Genomic DNA, 21,231 nt, shown 5'->3' on the forward strand with positions numbered 1-21,231 from the left:
CCATCAGACGACAAGGCCAGAGTGGGAAAGGAGTAGCTCAGGTGCAGATCCGCATCCTGATCCCATGCCTTGCTGGAAGGGGAGGAGCAGCCGGCTGAGGAAGCAGCTCCTTATCTCTCCCCGTGACTTGGCCACGCTCACCTGCCTGTTCTTTCCAGATGTAAGCGAGCAGCTGTACTGTGCAAGCTCTGCACATGCTAACAGGAGTCTACAGCAAAGCACTACTGATACCAATTACTATTTATTAAAACTTAAAGCTTCACTTTCAAAACACAATGAAGTAAAGTTTGTCTTATATATTTATACAAGCCATCATAAAGAAAACTATGCTGTGTTTCTGGTTTTCAGGTGGAAGAAAAATAAACGCTCTTATTTTCCTGAAGTGACAAGCTCAGTAATGTGGCTAAAAAAGAAAAGTTTTCACTAAGTTGTAAGCAAATATACAATGAAATATTTTCCACAGCTTGTTAAGTTCACAGAATCTTTACAAATAGTGCTTGATTAAAATTAATTCAGAAACAAAATAAATTAGGGCTGTCTACTTCAGTGATTTAGGTAGTCTTTTTTTTTTGTGTGTGTGTGTGTTTTTAGGGCTGATAGTCTTGTTTTCTTTTAATGGTTCAGAAATGCACTTCATCACAATTTCTGGTACTTGTCAGGTGTAGAGAGCCATAGCAAATTCAGTATTGAAAATCAGTGATACTCCCTCCCCTGCGTATGTGCATATATGTATATTTTTTGAAAGAGCTTTTCTTTCCCTTCACATTTCCTAGAAATGCTGTTCCAGAAATAACACACCTATTCCTGCCTGGTTTGTTTTAGGAAAAAGCAAAAATCCATTTCAATGTTGAAAACTTCAAATTATTAAATACAAATTGATAGTTGTGTAAATGACCCCAAAAAAGATGTATCATAGAATCATGGAATAGCTCAGATTGGAAGGGGCCTTAAAGATCATCTAATTCCAACCCCCTGCCACGGGCAGGGACACCTCCCAGCAGACCAGGTTGCCCAAAGCCCCATCCAGCCTGGCCTTGAACACCTCCAGGGATGGGGCATCCACAGCTTCTCTGGGCAGCCTCAGTCAGGGCCTCACCACTCTCACAGTAAATTTCTTCTGAATATCTAATCTAAATCTCCCCTTTTTTAGTTTAAAGCCATTCCCCCTTGTCCTATCACTGCACTCCCTGACAGAGTCCCTCCCCAGCTTTCCGACAGGCCCCTTTTAGATACTGGAAGGCTGCTGTAAGGTCTCCCCAGAGCCTGCTCTTCTCCAAGCTGAACAACTCCAAATCCCTCAGGCTCTCTACACAGGAGAGGAGCTCCAGCCCTCTGATCATCCTCATGGCCCTCCTCTGGACTCATTCTAACACGTCCATGTTCTCCTTGTGCTGGGGGCCCCAGAGCTGAACGCAGGGCTCCAGGTGGGGTCTCATGAGAGCAGAGCAGAGGGGCACAATCCCCTCCCTCACCCTGCTGGCCACCCTTCTGTTGGCGCAGCCCAGGACACGGTTGGCTTTCTGCGCTGCAAGCGCTCGTTGCCTACTCATGTTGAGCTTCTCATCCACCAACACCCCCAGGTCCTCCTCAGGGCTGCTCTCAATCCATTCTCCACCCAGCCTGTGTTTGTGCTTGGGATTGCCCTGGCCAGGTGCAAGGCCTTGCACTTGGCCTTGTTGAACCTCATGAGGTGCGCGCAGGCCCATATTTTGTCTACGCTTAATTAAATCCCTCTCCTGACTTTAACACTCACACTAAATTTTCTCTTTGCATCTTTTTGGACTAATGTAATGTTGAATAATCTTAAAGTACTTTGGATAAAATATATATATTTAAGTTTATTCCCCAAAGGAACTGTTCTATAGTACTAATGTTGAGGCTGAGATTGAATGGGAACCCTCTAATTGAAGTGGTTCCAATGCTTTTAAATATTAATTTTCATCTGACCTGAAAAACTTTCTCACTCCTATTTGCTTTCATGCAAAATTCTCTTTCCCTTCCTCATATTGTGAAAGTTGTATTTTCCCCCTCTAGCTCTCCTACGTATTCTCTAGGTGTCCACAGATTTTGGCATGTCTTGTATTGCCCTCAACATGCGGATGTTATTTGTTAGAATTAAATACTTGCAGTTTTCTGGCTGTGAATAATATTTTATTTACTCTATGTGAGTTATAAATGCCATTAAAGATTCCTGTGAATTTTTATGTATGATTTCAGGTCTAATTTTAATTTTAGTAAACTAAGTAACAAACTGAACAAACTAGGTTTTATTTTAATAAACTTTCATGCTCTAGCCTGTAAATGGTAGGCTTTTTTCAATCTTGCCTCAAGTTTCTTGACTCATTTTTTCCCCATTTTGTAACCACCCAGTTTCCAGGTTAACCAGATTCCCTGGCTTGCAGAATCCCAGTGTAGGGATGTGACGAATAGTTCCTGTGATGAATAGTTCCTTCATGATACTCAGTTTGTTAGATAGTCATGTGTGTCTGCTATGATAGGTGGTTTCTTTACACTATTCTTGCCAGATACTGCCCTAGAGATGTTAGAGAAAGATCTTAGCACTTTTGTTACACAAGAGTTGTACTCTGTTGGCATCTCTCTTTTTTTTTTTTCCAAAGATTTGGGTTTGCATCTGTACCTTTTGATCAAAGGACAGTTTATGCTTGTGATGCAATTCACAAAGATTAATGGTATCTCAGTTGGTTTTGCATTCACAATATGACAGTTGTGGTTATTTCTAGTGGCACACTTATTATTTTATCTTTTTTGTGCTTTTTTTTTTGCTTTTTTTTTTTTTTTTCTGAATTATGATTCTGTGTTCTTGATCCTTACTGATACCCATGACAGTGAAAAGTCTTCAAGTGGACAGCAGAAAGTTATTCATCCTGTCTCATTAAGGTAAAGTTGTTGTATACAATTGAAACAATATCAGTTAGGGAAGAGTTTCATTGATTTTCCTTCAGATTCTTTAGGAGACTGGACTCCTTCACAGTTGGATGCTATATAACAACATAGGTTTTGGGCACTAATAATAATAGTCAGTCTGGTTTGGGTCAGTGTCTGGATAAGAACATAAGTGTCAGCAACAACTTTGTGTATTAGATGTTCAACAATACAGGTTCTCTAAGATGAAACAGCTCATTCTGCTTGGATAAATTAGTGTTTAAATAAAGTACAAGACTTTGGTGAAGTCTGCTGACGTTAGACCCCCAATCTAGAGGAGCTGCGCTTAAATCTGCTGGTTACTGAGATTTGTGTTCTCACAAATTAATGTGCTTTCAGTGCTAGTGGTTTGTCACGCTGAGCTGACGTATTTCAGAGCTCTGCTGTAGCTGAGTGCTGCCAAACATCCTTGATATAACTTCCAGTAACCATTTTTAACTGCTGTTAATGCCTTTACTAGATATGTGTGGTGGGTGGAAATCTTAGGTATTAGTGTGGACATGAGCCTTCCCCTGATATTTGCACTCAAGAGCTGTTTCAATGAAGATTTTAGCTTTATCTGCTAGGCAAGTGGTTAGTGTACTAGAACAGTGTACAAATGTGCTGCTTTCTCAAATATTTCCCATTAGCTTGTTTAATGAGGCACTCTAATATCCCCTCAGGCTGACTGTCATTACTGAAAACTGAAGTGTTAACTGTAACAAGGACTCTACAAGACTACAGAAAGGCTTAATTTTTGTTTTGGTGAATCCTTATAATTGGTGATGACTTTACAATATGCTTCAGAGCTGCCTGTAGAATAAAGGTTGGTGACTGTTCCAGCTCACATATGTGTTTGTGAAAGCTAATGGTCTTTTAGAAAAAATACCCTGTGTCGATAAAATGTGTCCTTCGTTAATGATAGACATTCTTCTCCCCACAAACTACTTAAATGGTTCTTCTTGAGGCTGACAATCAAGAATATAGGATTACTGTGGAACTCACTGCTGCTTTCACAAAGTTAATGTGTTTCCTGCCCTTATCCCTTTGAATATTACTACTCAGATGCAAAAATGTTCTAAAATTATCTGTTGACAAGAGTGCCCTTCTTGTCAGAAACAAAGTATGAACTTTATACTATAATTTGTGGGAATACTGCAGAAAGAAAATTATTGATGAAAGCATCTGTATAATCTGATATACTTCTGGAATCAGTAGTGTTTCAAGGAATTAAATTTAAATTGTATGTCCAGTGTCCAAGACATAAGAAGTTTATCAGATTTCCTATTTAATTAAAACCAAAACAATTCACCAACCTTAAATTCCTATTCAAACTTTCTCATAGCATAACATCTCTTCATCTGTCTATTAATATTTCATTCCTGATTCTCTTTTCCACGAACTCACTTCTTCATCAAGTGGCCTCCACAAATCCTCCATCTGGAGAGCCATTTGCTACAGCTGCTTGGAACCCTTACAAGTAGCATAAACCACCACGGGCAGCTTCTTAATGAAGTGAAATTTAAAGTTGCTTGCATTAAAGTTTAACATTTTAATGAAAATTTGCTCTTGACAGTTCATTTATATGTGATAGAGTATATTTTAACCAAGATAACAGTTATGTTTTTTTAAAGTATCGCAGTGCAGCTTTATATGTCAGCAAAGAATGTTTTCCCAGTGAATGAGGCATTCCCTCCTGAAATGAAATGTTTGAGTAATTTCTGTTTCTGCTTATTTATTTGGAACCTCTAACAATACAAATTTCTGTAATGAGCTCTGACTGTTCTTTGATGTTAATGGAGATTAATGGCTCCATTACTGGATTGTGAGAGCACTGAAACAGGACGGAATATCTTTGCTATTTTTTTTTTCTTGTGATTCATGTCCTGATTTTAGTTTTGAAGTAGATGGTGTGGAGTCCCAAGGTGGTTTAGGCCAATCTCTGCTATCATACGTGGTTCTGCCTATGGGCCAGTACAAGCTTTGGATCTCGTGGTGAGCTGTTTAAGGGAGCTTAGTGGTATAAAAGCCTGCATGGGCAGGGGGATACCCTCTGAGCTGGTTTACCAGTGGGTTCAGTTGTGTTGATGCAACGGGTTGGTACAAGCTGGTGGGAAGGAGAGACAGAATGACAAAATGACACACAGACACCAGCTCCTGGAAGGGTTTCCTTAGGGCTTCATATTAATGATCAGCCTTTTTTATTCCCCAAGCACAAAAGGCTGGCAATTATGAGTTGTGGGGTGTATGGTTTCTTTGTTTTTATGAACCTCTTTGGTAATCAATACAGCAACTACAAAAAAATTGCCAAGAATCCTTCCCAATCCTTCCCAGTATTTTTGCTGCTGCTGAAGCTGGTTATTTGTTGATGCTGTTGAAATGATAGACACTTACATCCCTGATACCTTAGAGCTTTTTTATTATGTTAGGAGTAGAAGTGCATCTCATTCAATATCCTGTCTCCAGCTTTTGTTGCTCATCTGTTGTTTATATGATGCACCTTCCCTCCTGTCTGCTAGATATGATTTGAGCTGTAGTGGAAGTCCTAGCTGTTACAGGATATGTTTATAATGTATTTATCTGATCTTGAAAAAAAAAAAAAAGAGTTATTCCATCTCCCTAGTATTTATTTCCAAATGCTTTTTTTAATGAACAAGAGCTTGGATTTCATTTTTAGTCCTTCTCTTTTGCTACATTAATCTAATTTCTTAAAATACATATTTAATGATCCTAATTATCCTAGGGCTTCTCCTTCACAATCTTTTTACAGAATCACAGAATGGTTGGCGTTGGAAGGGACCTCTGGGGATCATCTGGTCTAGCTGCCCTGCCAAGCAAAGACTCCCAGCACAAGTTGCACAGGATGGCATCCAGGCAGGTTTTGAATATCTCCAGAGGAAGAGACTCCACAGCCTCTCTGGGCAGCCTGTTCCAGTGCTCTGTCACCCTCACAGTAAAGAAGTGTCCTCTCATATTTAGCAGGAACTTCCTGTGCTTCAGTTTGTGCCCGTTGCCTCTTGTCCTCTCACTGGGCACAGCTGAAAAGAGACTGGCCCCATTGTCTTGATGCCCTCCCTTCAGATATTTATACATATTGATCAGATCCCCTCTCAGCCTTCTCTTCTCCAAGCTAAACAGGCCCAGGTGTCTCAGACTGTCCTCGTACAACAGGTGCTCCAGTCCTCTAATCATCTCAGTAGCCCTCTGCTGGACTTGCTTCAGTAGCTCCGTATCCCCCTTGTACTGGGGAGCCCAGAACTGGACACAGTACTCCAGGTGTGGCCTCACCAGGGCTGAGTAGATCACCAGGGGGAGGATCACCTCCCTTGACCTGCTGGCAACACTCTTCCAAATGCAGCCTAGGCTACCGTTGGCCTTCTTGGCCACAAGGGCACATTGCTGACTCATAGTCAGCCTGCTGTCCACCAGGACAGACACAGATTTCTAGGTTGGAAGAGACCTCAAGATCATCGAGTCCAAGGGACTCCCAGGTCCCTCTCTGCAGAGCTGCTCTCCAGCAGGTCAGCCCCCAGCCTGTACTGGTGCTTGGGGTTATTCCTCCCTAGGTGCAGGACCCTGCACTTGCCCTTGCTGAACTTCGTGAGGTTCCTCTCAGGCCTTCCCTCCAGCCTGTTGAGGTCCCTCTGAGTGGCAGCACAGCCCTCAGGTGTGTCAGCCACTCCTCCCAGCTTTGTGTCATCAGCTGACGGCCTGAGGCTGCGCGCTGTTGCATAGTCCAGGTCATTGATGAGTAAGTTGAACAAGACTGGACCCAGCACTGACCCCTGGGGGACACCACAAGTTACAGGCCTCCAACTAGACTGCACTGCTGACCACAGCCCTCTGAGCTCTGCCATCCAGGCAGTTCTCAGTCCACCTCGTGATCCACTCATCTATCCCACACTTCCTCTCATCTACCCTCAGCTACCCAAGCCAGTCATCCCATCATTTTTAACTCTCCTGTCAGTAAGTTTATTGACTTCATTCCTGAACTTCGTAATGAACTCTTTATAATGCGTACGTGTTCATACTGAAAATACCTTTCTGGATGGTAATGGGATTCTAAGATGCCTTTTCACACATGGTTTCATTGTCTTAAAATTGGGCTGTGAACTCTCTCTTGTCTCTGCTTTGCAGTGGTAAATCTGCAGATTATAGTAGCAGTTCTAGTAATTAGTGTCGTGACTATTTTAGAAGTGGAAAACACATTTAATATGATGATTTCAGTCCATCAAGTCATCTGATGTTTCCTGTACAATAATTAGCTGCATCTTGTGGTTTAAACTTAAAGAACCTTCAATTATATTTTTTCTGAACCATATTCTTTACAGAGGTCAGGAGGCTAATGCCTTGGTTACTCCAGTGGATAAAGATTGGGGTTTCTGCTGTCTCTTCTCAGATTTCACAGCTGCGGTACACAATGTAGAGCTTATAGTTTCTCTGACAGACTTCCAGTTAATTGTTTTCATTTTCTTTTCCTCACATCTTGTCACTTATCAGCTTTATTAGTTAGGTAGTAATATACTTGCCTGCAGCAAGGATCTTTTATTTGGTGTGAGCACTTTAACAGTGAGAGCATATTAGAAAATGTCATCTAAGTGTAAATGAAAGCATTCTCATATGAAAGATAAAGAAAAGATTACATTGCAGCCATATTTACTTTGCAAGGAAAGCTGTTCTTTGCTTTCAAATTTGATTAATATCTGTCCATTAAAATAACTACATAATGAATACTGGTTATGTATTTTAGATATTTTTATAGTTGATTAACATTTAACTCGCTCTCCTAGACTGTAGCAGGTCTTAAGTTGAAAAAGAAAAATCTGCAGAATGCATTCTGAGGCGGCTGAAAGCAAAACTACAGTGTGAATAATGTTATAAAGTCTAAAATATTGCTTTTTTTCCTTTAAAGTGCTATGAATTCTTCCTTAATTTGGTTTGTGTCAGAATAGCATATATATGTGTATATATATATATATATTTCTTGGTGATCTTTTTAGAAATAACTTTGCTTTTCTGTATGGGTGCTGGCTGGATGGCAGCCAGTCAAACTGGGGAGGCTTTCCTAATTGCCTTCCCCCATCTCCTGAAACTTGCTGCTCTGCGTTTCAGGCTCAGAGTAGCAATACATATGTTTTGATATCTAAATGGTAAATGACATGACATATTTTTTTCTGCTGAACTGAGTTTTTAGTTTGGAAGTTTTGAACCTGTAGGTTTTGGGAAACCCAGTAGAGGCAGTAAGGTCAGAGTACAAGGCAAGGCAGCAACATTGTGAAAAGTGTCAAGGGGAGAAAGCTGATGTGGAAGCTGTAGAATCACAGAATCATGTTGGTTGGAGATCATCCACCCATAGAGATGATTATAGCGTAACAGAGCATAGACTCATAGGATGGTTTGGGTTGGAATGGACTTTTAAAGACCACCTAGTTCCAACCCCCTGCCATGGGCAGGGACACCTTGCCCTAGATGAGCAAGGTCCTGGGCAAGCTGCACCAGATGATCTCCAAAATTTCCTTTCAACCTAAACAATTCTATGCAATTCTGAGCTAATACTCTTAACTCCATAGGTTTTCCTAAGAAATCACGTGCTGTTCATTGCAAGTTTGAAAATAAATCATTACAACTCTTGTATTAATGCCAGCTGAATACCTGCAGTCACTGGGCAGCTTGTGACTGGCCTGCTGCATGTGTGCGGGCTTCCCTCTTCCCTGCTAAGTCCTGTAGCCATTAACTTTCTGGTGAGATCACAGCAGAAACAGTAAACCTGCTGCTCTCGGCTCTTGTTCAAGACACTTCACAAAGGTGTTTTAAACTTCGAACTACCCTTATGTTAAAGCAACAGGCTTTAGGTTTTCAGTAAATGGTGAGTGTTAGTTACCCACAGCTATCAGTGGTTCCAGCAGTGCTCCGGGGCTGACGGTGTGCTCCAGCACTGTCCCTAGCTGTTGGTGCTCTGTTCAGTGGCACGGCTCTGCTTTTTGGATGCCTCAGAAGCAAATTTGTCTGTTGTGATTGAAACAAGATTTCTGGGCAGATCCTGTGTAAAATCAACTGTCAGAAAGAACCAAATGGGCTAAAATGCCCCTCAAGTATGAGTGTGGAAAAGGTAGCATTCTTACAGGTCGTCTATTGTTCTTGGTTGTGCATGTCCTTCTAGCTACTTTCCAGTAAAATGCAAATACAGACCTTGCCATTGCTACCTCTTGAAGTAGCTTCACTGGATGGTTATTTCAGAAGTAGCCTTCTTGGGAATACGTGCTATTTTTCTATTGCTATGTTTAATGATATCCATATTTGCAGACGATGGGGAGGATGAATACTTGGGACTGACTTCCAGTAGCTTCCAAGAGAAAGATGTAAGGCCAGTTTTCTTTTTGTCCCTTGAAAGGCGGGAGCAGAACAATATTTCTCTTCCCTGTCCATATTGGAAGACCAAATCCTGTTTCTGTACCTGCAGGCTCCTTGTTGGCAGAACTTGGTCTCCCACATCATTCCTGCTGCTCTGAATTCAATCACCTTTCATTTCCGTGTCACTCTTGTAGTCAGCAGGGAAGGTGGTTATGGCCCATCTGATTAAATAGCCACTGGCAGGCAAAGTGTTTTCTTTCCAGCTTTGAGGCATTGTGGCTTTTCAGTGATGATTGCTCCGAGTAGAGTAGTGGAGAGCAAAATATGAATGGTCTCAAAAAAAAAAAAATCCAACCAAACAACCAAAAAAATGAAACCCTCCAGAGATATCAAACATCTCTGGTCCATGAATTGTCAAACCTGGTGATTACTGGAAACCCATTTAAAGTGCACCAGGGGGGCTGCTTGGTGCTTTTTCTACTGCCGAGCCTTTCCTAGGTCTCCGTGGCTGGTCCTTGGTTGATGGTTTTTGTTTTGAGAAAGCAGACGTACTCCTACGCTTTCCTGTAAAGGCCTTTCCATTATATGTGTGCTATCTCCATCGCTTTAATTGTAATCAGTTAAAACACTAATGTGAAAGATGCAAGAGAAATATCCCTAATGGTGAGGCGTGTTTGAAAATTTGCTTCTATATCGCAAGAGGCTATTTAAATGCTTTTCTCCGTGGTGCATTCTGGTTCACTTTGAAAAAAGGTTGAATAAATTTTTAAATTTTTTTTTTCCCGACACTTTTATGTGATTTTTGTTGTTGTATGTGAGTTGCTGAGTCAATAACAGCAGGAGGCACTGGTGTGTCCTGGGAGCTCTGCCGGGAACTGGGCTATCACGTGGAGCGGCCGCTGCAAGCATCTCTCTATCAGAAAAAAAAAGATCTTCTGATGCTGTTTTATTATTAAACAATCTGTATTCCTCACTCGAACTCTGGGAGGCTCCAGCAGCTCTGTCAGGCTAACCTTGTTGCTGCGGGGGGTTTTGTGCTCTTAGTCTGGTGAGCCAGCTGGGCAGCGGGCACCTCGCCGACCCTCCGCCAGGTATTCACACCACGAGGCTTTGCTGCAGCCGCGTGTGGTGGAAACCATCCCTGTGCTTCAGGAACCCGTGCACCCAGTGAGGCGACCCCAGCTCCTGCTTGTGGGGTGGCGTTGGCCTGTGCTGGTGGAGGTGGTGGGGCTGCCCCGGGGAGGACGGGCTGAGGGAGATGGTGTCCCCACTGCTGGTCAGGTTGTGTTCGATCTACTGAGGTGGTATCTCAGCTGGCTTCAGGAGAAATGGGCTTCTGAGTGTGTGCCACCAACCTATTTCCATTTTTTAGCCCCCCCCCCAAAAAATATATATGGTTGGATGTCGCTTTTGGTTCTTCTAATGAAAAAGGAATAGAAACTTCCTTTAAATGAGCATTAATTTGTTGGTGGATATGGCACCCATTGTGTGCTGTACTCAGCTCTGCTCTTTATACGTCACCAGACATCTGTTCTTATGGTTCGTGTATGCGTGCATGTTTGTCTTCCCCATGGGCATTTCTGTCTTTTGCACAAATGGCTCATTTAGAGCCAGCCCTTCATTCACAAGAAATATTGCCAATATCAAGACAGAATAAAAGGCATCCGTGCTTTAGCTTCAGTCCTTGCCTCCTTATGGTGGTAGAACTTTTAGTATGGTGTTGGGGTAGTTTTAACCTCCAGGAAAGTTGAGAAATAATCCGTTCTGTCTAACAATAACAGAACTGAGAACGCTTTGTGTCTTTTCTTGTAAAACCTTTAGTTAGGCATTTTGCGTTATGAATGCTTACTTGGATCGTAGCTTCTCTTTATCTCAAAACTGTAAATATATTTATGCATTTTATTTAACCTTGGTGTATACACAATGTGAATTAGTGACTTATTACTTGCATCGTTGCATCAATCCTTGAATTTGGGATGCAGTCACTAGCAGCCAGTGTGTGTGCCCATTTGCTCTGGATATTCTTCTGGAGTTCATTAGGTGTATTTTCTTCCTTGTCATCTTCTGGAACCTGGAAAATCCCACTCTTACAGCTCGTTCCATTTAAATAGCATAGTATTTTATGATGAAAAAGGATGTAATATCTCTTTCAGTTTCATAAATGTAATCTAATTTATTCTTGTAGGTGTAGCATCTATGACAGTGCCCGTGTACATCGCAGAAGTTGCTCCTCCACACTTAAGAGGCAGATTAGTCACCATTAACACTCTGTTCATCACCGGAGGGCAATTTTTCGCAAGTGTCGTGGACGGAATCTTCAGCTACCTCGCGAAGGACGGATGGAGGTTTGTGAGTCTTCATTGCTAAAAGGAAAACTGGCGTAGTTATGATTTGGGCAAGGCTAGGTAAATAATTGAAAGAACATTTAGTGGTTGACAGCTATCATAATTCGTGTTGGTTAAACAGAGTTCACATATAAACTGGTAAAACTGCATACTGAAATGGAACTTTAATAATTAACTTTTGCTAAATGATGTACAATGGTAAGCTTTCACTTAAGCTTAATATTCACAGTATGTCTAGGTTTTCTGACTTTACTAAACTTTAAAATGGATGCATCAACAAGCTTGAATGATTGTTACGACGTTTATAAAAGTAGCTTGCCTTTTGCATTTAGAATAATTACATCCTGATTTTTCAAAAGGCAAATTTCCAGTGATTGTGGTGCTGCGTGCACAAAATAGAGGTGTATATGGAATATTCTTAACTTGAGCAGTAGCAATCTAATGAGAAATGAAGTGACAGATACTGTAGGATACCTTTATAGTTAAAAGTTTGGGTTATATAGAATAATATTTTTCTCTTTTTCTCTACTTTCTGGATATGATCTTCGTGTAGACATTGCTCAGTGATTCTGGACTGCACCTGCCTTCTTTATGGTGGTGTGTCATTTGAGTGATTAGACATTTCTGTGGCTCAGTATTTTACTTGCAGTGCTGATGTGAAAAAATAATTAGGAGAACTGTGTGGGAGGAATAACTTACACTACACATTCCAGCTTCTGGAAACTTGTGCTTAATTAGCTGTGCTGTTCTCTTGAAAGTCTCTTGGGAAAGGGGTGCACGTTGCTGTAAGGTCTTCCATTTCTGTTGCTACAGCCTGGAATTGTTTTGCTATTTGAAAATCATAATTTGAATGATCCTCCGACCTCCAGAAAAGCTTACAAATTAAATATTATTATTTTCATTGGCTTCTGATGGAGCTGAGTAAGGATTTCTAGGTGGACTGATGTTTGTAGTTGAAGTTACGAACAATTCATCTGGGACTTGGTATTCAGAAATACTTAGAAGCTGGTCTTTCTTTAGTATGTAAAGAAATATGCATTTAAAAAAAAAGGTAATGTTTTCGTGATGAATCTATAGGTTAATCTGCATATGTCTGAAAATTAAAGAAGTTTGAGGGGTTTACTTTTTGTCCATATGATTGCTTCCTTTGCCTCTTATGTAAAAAGATGCCATATTTTGACCTGAAGAAAAAAAAAAGTCACTTCATGCTGATTTTATTTAATATAGTCAATTCTAGTTCTGCTTTTTGCTTTCTGAAAATGCATTGTATACTCAAGTTGAAATGGAAATAGCATTTCACATTTCCACATGAAGCTTCTGATGACCTTTTTATTGCAATGCATCCGCATGCTCCCACAGACCATGTGTCCAGTTATGGAGGACTGAGAAACAGCCTTCACTGAAAGAAAAACTTAGTTTTATAGGGTGGTTAATCCCTTTCTGCAGTTAATGAAGTACAGTCAATTTTTAGAAAAGGTTATCATGATATGCACTAATGCATGTCTAGGTAAAATAAACTAAGTATTTGACCCCCAATGCCACTTGTCCAGTTGTATTGTTATTTTAAATTGACTTTTAGCTTAACTAATTTGCTAACGTAAGGGGTCCCTATGCATGAAGCTGGGTGTTGACGAATGGACAGGAAAGATATTTACTTAGAAATGGAGCTCTGGGTCACTGTTACTGTTACAAGTGTTTGTGTGCTTTCTCTTTGGGCAGATTTTTTTGGGTTTGGTTTGCCTCATGGGTTAGGGATTCAGCTGGGGAAGGCTTTTGTGGATGTATCTGTGTTTTTTCCCCTCAGTGGGCTGATGCATATGAGATAGGGACCTGTTTGAAATCCGTATGTTTCAGTAAATGCTACTATATTGGAAGAAAAATACACGTTAACACAGTATCTAACAAGTATTGATCTTATTGGAGCTGTTCAGACAAATTAAAATCTGCTGCCTTGAATTTTAATCAAGAAAAGAGGGAGTTGTGAAGGGGAAGGAAATGTTACAGCTTTCAAGGTGGGAGAAATAAATCCAGCTAAGAATGGATCTACTGCACATTCTGAATCACAGGAAAAAATCGGTTGGAAGGTACTCCAAGGTCTCAAGGCTAATTTACAGCTCTTCAAGCAGGGTTAGCATCAAAGCTAAATCAGGTTGGATTCATTTCCTCAGGTCTTTGTCCAGCTGATTTTTGAAAATCTCCACGGGTAGCCATTTCCACTTCTCAGGACAACTCACTCATGTTCGATCACTCTTACTGTGAAGAACTGTTTTCCCTCAGCTTTGATCTGAATTTTTCTTGTTGCAGTGTGTGATTATTGGCTCTTGTCCTTCCACAGCGTACGTCTGAGAAGTGTCTGTCTCCATCTCCTCCACGAGCTCCTTTTCATATGTGAAAGATGCAATTAGATCCCCCCTTGATTCTCTCTTCTCTGAGCAGCACAGACTAGGTTCTCTCAGCCTCGTTTGTCATGTGTTCCTGTTGCTTTTACGTCTCAGTGATCCTTTGCTGAGCTATCCCTGGTTTGTAGCTCACTCTCATGTTGGTGGTCCCAGTCTTCCACATGCGGCGTGGTGTTTTGTGTAATGAGGAGGAATTGTTTTTGCAACCTGCTGGCTCACGCTGGATAACTTCTGCTAATGCAATAACGCTGTGTTTTATGTACGTGCCAAGCACTGTTCTGCAGGACTGAGCGGAGCTAAATGAAGTGAAACTGTTGAAGATGCTTTGGGCAGAAGCTGAGGCTCTGCTCATGGTGAGGTATGCAGGGATTCTCAGCTGCAGTGCTGGAGCTGTTGTCTGGGGATTGCTTACTTTTCTGTCCTCAGCTAGTTTACTGCAACCTGAGGCTGAGCAGAGAAGTGTACAGATGGTCTGTCACCTGGAAAGAGTGCCCAACGTGCACGTGGCGAGACATCACAGATGTTTACTCCTGAGTCATCCCATACAAGAAGGAAAATTACAGCAATTATCGTAGCTGGTAGTGATTGAATGGCTGTGCATTGGAGTGCAACAAAAACCAAGACGGAACTTTACTTCTGGTTGTTCTTGGAAATGCTGGATATTAAATTAAAAACAAACAAAAGAAAACAAATATTTAACCCGACTCTTATGTCAGGTTAGCTTTATAAACCTTGGTAATGCCATCTTAATAGTATTGCAGCAGTATGTCTCGGAAGGAGAAATGTTACAGCAGACTTATTAAATTTCATGCTGGATTTTTTCAGGTCTGCTAGACATCTGGCTTCGAATGCAAAGTCCTGTACTCTATATAGGAAAGAACTATATTAGATTTCTGAAAGCTGGCTCACTGCATGTAATGTCCAAAATTGCCTGCTTTTACTCTAAATTGGTTTTATCAAAGTTGCTTGATCTGAAAATTGCAATGACTCGTGAACTTGCAGTGGATGTATGCTCTTAACTGAACGTTTTCCTCCTGCCCTGCTCCTTGTACTCCACTTTGACCAGAAACATGTCAATTGGAAACTGACTTTAGTGACTGAGCTCTCTGCTCTTCTTTTCTATCTTGTTTGTGATAAACAATCCAATAGAGTCCACCTGGTAGTTTTAACAGGCTAGATCTAGCTTTCAGGAGCCTCCATTGAATTTATTTTTTTTTCCTTCCTAAGATGATTGCAGGTACCCAACTGCTTAATTCTGGAGGTTCTGCTGCATTTACGGGAGTGAAGGGCTTTGGAGGAACAGAAATGGGGTAATTCGAGTGTAAAGGACTGTATCTGTTTACTTAAATGTACCAAGAGATCTTCTTCTTGCTTGCAGTTTGGCAGAATGCAGCAATTGTGTTTTTAATTTCTACAGTTTCGGTCTTCCTGTCATTAGAAATAGAAGAGGCTTTCTGAATGGCACACTAATACAGATATTGAATATACTATTTGTTGAGCTTCAGCGGTGTATATATTAAAGGGATTCTATATATAGCTTCCAAAAAAAACTGTTTGTGGAGAGGGAGGAGCATAGGAAGAAATGAGGACATTGATGAATGAGAACATTAGTGAATGAGGAATGAGAACATTAGTGACACTTGTTAGATATGGTGGCTGACGACTGCTTAACTAATAGTCCTTCCACAAGCTTTGCATTTTGAATTTATTTTCTTTTTCCTGCTTTCCTTTTTTTTTTTTTAAACTAACAATGAGCTATATCATTTTTAAAGTGCTAGAAAATGAGTGACTTGTTTACAGTTTTATTTCCAGACCAAGATGTACTGGTATGACCTTTGGAAATTTTTGTGCAGTTTAGGAAGAACTTGAGGGCTTGGCTTGGGGATGGGAAGACTGGCCTTACATGCGCGTTATCCAGGGATGGCCAGCCCCTTTACATTACCTTTTGCGTGTTTGTGTTTTTTTTTTTTTTTTCCCCCATTCTCCATTTTTCTGCCCTGCTGTATTGCTCATGGTTTTCTTTGTTAAATCTGCAAGTGTCATTCTAAGAAAGTCTTTTTCCATATTCACCCAAAATGCATTTGGGCTTGTCAAATACATGTGGCTTATTGTCCTGAAACAAGCTTTTTGTTAACGGTTGCATTCTCTTTCCTACTCTATTAACAATCTCTCATTGCATAGCGAGCTTTATGAAGACATCCATGGGAGAGAATTTAGAGCCATTGGTGTGAAAACATGTATACTGAGGATAAAAGAGGAGCTAGAGGAGAGATTTGCTAATCCCCCTCATTTCCTGATTGATCTCAAGGTGTGAACCTATTTATGAGTACAAACCGCCGCAATATTCAGTCTGAGGGCTGGTTTCTGGAGGTGGTGTAGTGGTTAGGACAACTGGTGTGAAACCTGTGTTGTTTGCAATAATGCACAGGTGACACCAGCTCCATTTAAAGACTTTAATGGAAGCCAAAGTAAAGTGTCTAGCACAAATGGTTTATCAGATGTAGGGAAAAAGATTTAAAAAGCAGAACAAAATTACATGGTATTTCGTAATTCTTGTCATTGAAGGAATATAAAAATGTGAAGTGGGTGGATCAGAACCACCCATGCAAGATGGTGGTATGCTCATCTTCCACAGCCTTTCGCCCTGCTTTAGTCGGAGCAAATCGTGGTGTCTCTGGGAGTTGTCACAGGTGTCAGTGCTGGCTCCTGGAAGCGTAGCTCTCCTGCCAGAGGTAATTCTCTGCTGAATAGAGAACTGGCATTAATGCTGTCTATAGTAAAATCCCTCTGGGCACCTAAAATGCTGTTTTGATTTAAAACAGCAGTGCGGCTGTCTGAAGATTTAAGAGAGATCTGAAAGATCTAGTGTAAATGGATGCAGCGCTGGTTAAATGAACTTTTTTCGGTGTTTCTGTCTACAGTCAGAAACAGGCATCTCCTTACACAAGAGGCTTATTCCCTGGCAATGCGTATCTGTATACACATACTTACTGATCAAATTAAGCATTTAGGGCTGGCTGGTTTGGAGTTTATCATTTTTTATAGGTCCATAAAACAATTAGCAGGATTTCAGTCTCATTTTTGTCATCAGCAGTACCCATCTGTTCTCTCTGTCTTTGCTTTCTTATTCTGTTCGTTCTTTTCTTATATTTTCATAAAAGGGTTTATCAGTTTTGAAACTACTGGAATGTTTGAGTTTTTATTTAGTCTGATTGAATGTCCTCTGAAGCAGTGGCTGTTGGGTCAGCGACAGCAGAATATTCAGCCCGTCCTGAGACATTGGAACTGAAAGCGAAGGTCTTGTTTTCTACAGTACTGGAAGAATAGGATTCTCGCCTGCTTAATTTCTGGCAATAAAGAATGTGAAGGGAGGAGGTTTGGTTTGTAAGCTTGAGCTGCTCTATACAAGTCTTCTCGTAGCATGCTTCTGTAGCCAAATATGAGAAAATTGTTTATTTCTTTATTTATTTCCAGGTACATGCTGGGGCTTTCAGCTGTGCCGGCAGTTATACAGTTTTTTGGTTTCCTGTTTCTTCCTGAAAGTCCCCGATGGTTGATACAGAAAGGCCAGACTCAGAGGGCACGGAGGATTCTGTCTCAGATGCGTGGCAACCAGGCAATCGATGAGGAGTATGACAGCATCAAAAACAACATTGAAGAAGAAGAAAAAGAAGTTGGAGCAGGTATGCTGAATGCTTGTTCGCATCTCTGTGTATCAGTGAGGAGCTAAAAATCGGACAAAATGGTCAAGTTGTAGCCTGTGAGAGCTTGATTGTTTGCTTTTCTTGGCAATATTGCTGTTATTTGAAATATTTCATATACTGGTAATTTCTGAGGTGAGCAGATGTTTTTATAGTCCTACAGTTTTAAATTTAGTTCTGATTTTTTAAATGAGGAAGAAGTAATGTTGTGTAGGATTCTAAGTTTATACTAGCTACAGCTATGTGAGAATTGCATTCAGAAAATTACTCAGTTTAAGAGTGCACATCTTGAAGAGTAGAAATAAAATAAAGTTTGGTTTCTTTCCTCAGTGGAAAAGACCAAACGGCTATTAGGGAGGTCAGAAGGCATTTTACATGCCCCTATTATACAGAGTTTATATTCTGGCTGATGATAATTCCAGGTAAGCTGGCTTTGGAAAGATTTACAAACCTAGGCATGTAATATTGAAATCATTTTTCAGTGAGGGCAGCTTTTGAAGTCTTTTTGGTCTGCCCAAGAGAATGAAGTATCTAAATCAAATCTTTTGCACTGTTTTTGTATTCTTATGCCATATTTGCTCAGAACTTTGTGTGTACTTCGGTATGTATTTATGAAGCAAGATTACCATTCCACTGACTATCTTTTTTGTCTACTAAGTATTTTTGCTTCGCTATGTTCTAGAACTGTTAGGGTAGGAATCTTAAGTCTGTAAAGTAAGACTTACCTTAGTTCTTGCTTCCTTAAATGTTGATAGCATGGTTCTGTAACTTCTCAGAGGTAGCAGAAAGAAAAATGCAAGTTATTTTACAGCTGTAGGAATTGAGATTTGACATCTGATAGTACCTAATGTCATTGCCTCATTGTAAGCTCTAAGGCCAAACTCAATAAATGAATACTTACTTATCTGGAAAAAGTTATTTGATGCATTCTAGTGACAAGATTTTTAAAGTATTCATCACTGATTTGAAGTAGGGCTGGATTTTTCTCCCATTATGTTTTTGAGGCTTTTGGATACCTTTTTTTTCCCTTTTATTTTTTTTTTTCTTTTTTTTTGGATCTTTATCAGGGGAAAAAAATAAGTTTCTTGAAGTCAATTTGATAAAGAGCTTTAGTGGATTTTCATAGAACACCTTGGGTCCTGTTCCAAGGTTCTTGATCATAGTAGTCATTGGACTGTTTGATTCCATGGAGAGCCATTTAATGTCTGGTATTAAAGTTTTTTCTGCTTTGTAGAAATAAAAGGAGCAGGTGTTTGACCCATTCTGTTCCGTATTTGTAGTCCTTGGGCTACAGAGTGTGACATTCATATTCTCTCTCTCTCTCTCTCTCTCTCCCCCCCCCCCCTCATTCTGCTGTTTCACTTTTTGTAAATTAAATATATTTTTGTTGTAAGACTGCAGTAGGACTGACTCCAGCTCAGTTATTAAATCAGTCCTCAGTACAGCCATAACTTGGACTGGCACACTAGATATGAGGCTTTCTGGTCTCTTGATTCTTTTCCAAAAGACATTGTCTTACTGGAGTTTAGATAAGTCAAGCACATTCCCATGGAAAAGCTTGATTACAGAGAAATCAGCGTTTTCCTCATAGGCAATCCACAGCTTCAAACCTGTCATCAAATGACATTAAAAAGTGAGGGTAGTTATGAGTATATGCTGTCCCACTTGTTATAAATGCTTAGGAAACAGGCATTAGATAGTTAAGGTCATTCTTGATTTTGATTATAACTTGATTGTAATTGTACTTCATCCCATTTCAGCCATAGTCTTCGTTGTTGTCAAAAGCTATGTTGTATGTCAGCATCAAGACATACATTATTTTTGTTACCTGTCTGTGACTTAAAGGTGGTATTTACAAGTGGTGTTGAATTGTAATTAGTTTCATTTCTTGAGGCGTTATCTGGATAGTCAGTATTGAATTTGGTGTGTGTGGTACAAGAGCAACTTGCTTTTCAATGTGGAATATGTGGAATTCAATGAAATACAACTTTGTAGATCAAAAATTATCCTGCTTACTTTTAGGTAATAGAGTCTTTTCCTCTTCTGTCACTTCCTCTCTTGAAAAAGAACAGATTTTCTTTTTCATTAACTGATACATAAGCATCTTTGCCAGTTCTTCAGGGCATCATTTTCTAATTGAAAACAAGCCTGTGTTTGACTCCTTCTCTACAAGGGAGTAACAGAATGCAACCAAAACATATTGTCCAGTCCCACACACAAAACTGTAAAGTCTTTTATAACTGTTTCATCAACTATTCTTGTCACTGAAATAATGAATCACAGGGGAGCTTCGTCTGTGTTGCTTAAGCTACTTTTCAAAAGGTTTAGTTTTAATGTCTGTCATAATACCAGAGTTTTTCATTGCAGTTTCCATATGGTCATCAAGCAGCTTCTGTAAAAAGTAAAAATGCCTTGAGCAACAACTTTGCTTTCAGAACTCTTTAGTGCCGATACTGCTTAGCAGCTTATATTTTAGCATTTCAGGTTGGTATTAGGAAGAGAATGCATCTTTTTGACACTTTCCCTGTGAGTGGTTATGCAAAGGACATCTTTCTAGAAGTATTGAGCGTGGCTTTGGCATGCTCTGTTCTCTGCTTCCAGTGTGACTTCTGGTCTTGTAAAGTCCACAACAGTTTTCTGGGTAAAACCTTGCATTTGGAAAATGGGAAGGGGAAGGCATTGCATTTGCACAGGACAAGTTGAACCTTGTTCAAGTCCAGCTGATCAGCATATTTAAACACCACCTACCCTCTCAGATGTCAAGACTGTACTGCAAGAGAGGGCTCAGGTGTGATTCTTCCCTCCTAATCCTAGATGTTTGACAGATGTCCAACATTCAGAGGAAATCATGGAAAAATATCAATTTGTATTATCTTTTTGGATGAAAACACCTATAAGTTGCTTGTTTTTTCCGCATGCCCCACTTGTGCCAGTCTTGAGCTGTGATGTGCCAGGATGCCTGATATTTCACACAAAATCAGTAGTGATGAGTATAGTACTAACTTAACATCCTGACAAAATAAATATCATTTGCATTAAGGCTAGACTTTTATTTCTGTGTAGATAAAGTGTGTGACGCCATGGATCATAATTACCCTAGGAGAGCAGTGCAACCTCCCCCAGCCCTATTTATTCCACATTTCTCGAACCTGTGAATTACAGTTGAGACTCTTGACCTTCTCCACTCAGGTGGACCTTTACGTTTTATAGTCTGCTTTTAAGCATATATGAGAGTCAACTTCTGATCGTGAAGATGTTTTTGCATGTTATGCTTTGTAATTCTCTCCATGGAAAAGCTGTGCTGGGCTTAGTGGTGTGTGGAACCGTGATGCTTCCGTTGAAGTCCACTGAGTGATTTAGAAAATTCATCATTGCACTGTGGTATTGTTTAACCTACCATTCTGTGTCCGTACCGGAATGTTCTGTAATTCTGTATTTTTTTTTTTGAGACCAAGAACAATGTATTCATACCACTCTTACCCTTTTACTCCTGCAGGCTTCACTTGCTTTACT

At 40.3% G+C, this 21,231-nt stretch overlaps 1 protein-coding gene across 1 annotated transcript in view; it reads left to right on the plus strand.

The window, feature by feature from the left end:
- The window catches only part of SLC2A13 (solute carrier family 2 member 13), a 154,956-nt gene that overhangs the window by 18,925 nt on the left and 114,800 nt on the right, over nt 1–21,231 (plus strand). Inside the window, exons 2-3 of the mRNA XM_040544722.1 lie at nt 11,459–11,618; nt 17,492–17,700. Coding sequence (XP_040400656.1) covers nt 11,459–11,618; nt 17,492–17,700 — 369 coding nt within the window. The remainder of the gene's footprint in view (nt 1–11,458; nt 11,619–17,491; nt 17,701–21,231) is intronic.

This window comes from Cygnus olor, chromosome 1, assembly GCF_009769625.2.
Source record: "Cygnus olor isolate bCygOlo1 chromosome 1, bCygOlo1.pri.v2, whole genome shotgun sequence".
In the NCBI taxonomy this organism is placed as follows: Eukaryota; Metazoa; Chordata; class Aves; order Anseriformes; family Anatidae; genus Cygnus; species Cygnus olor.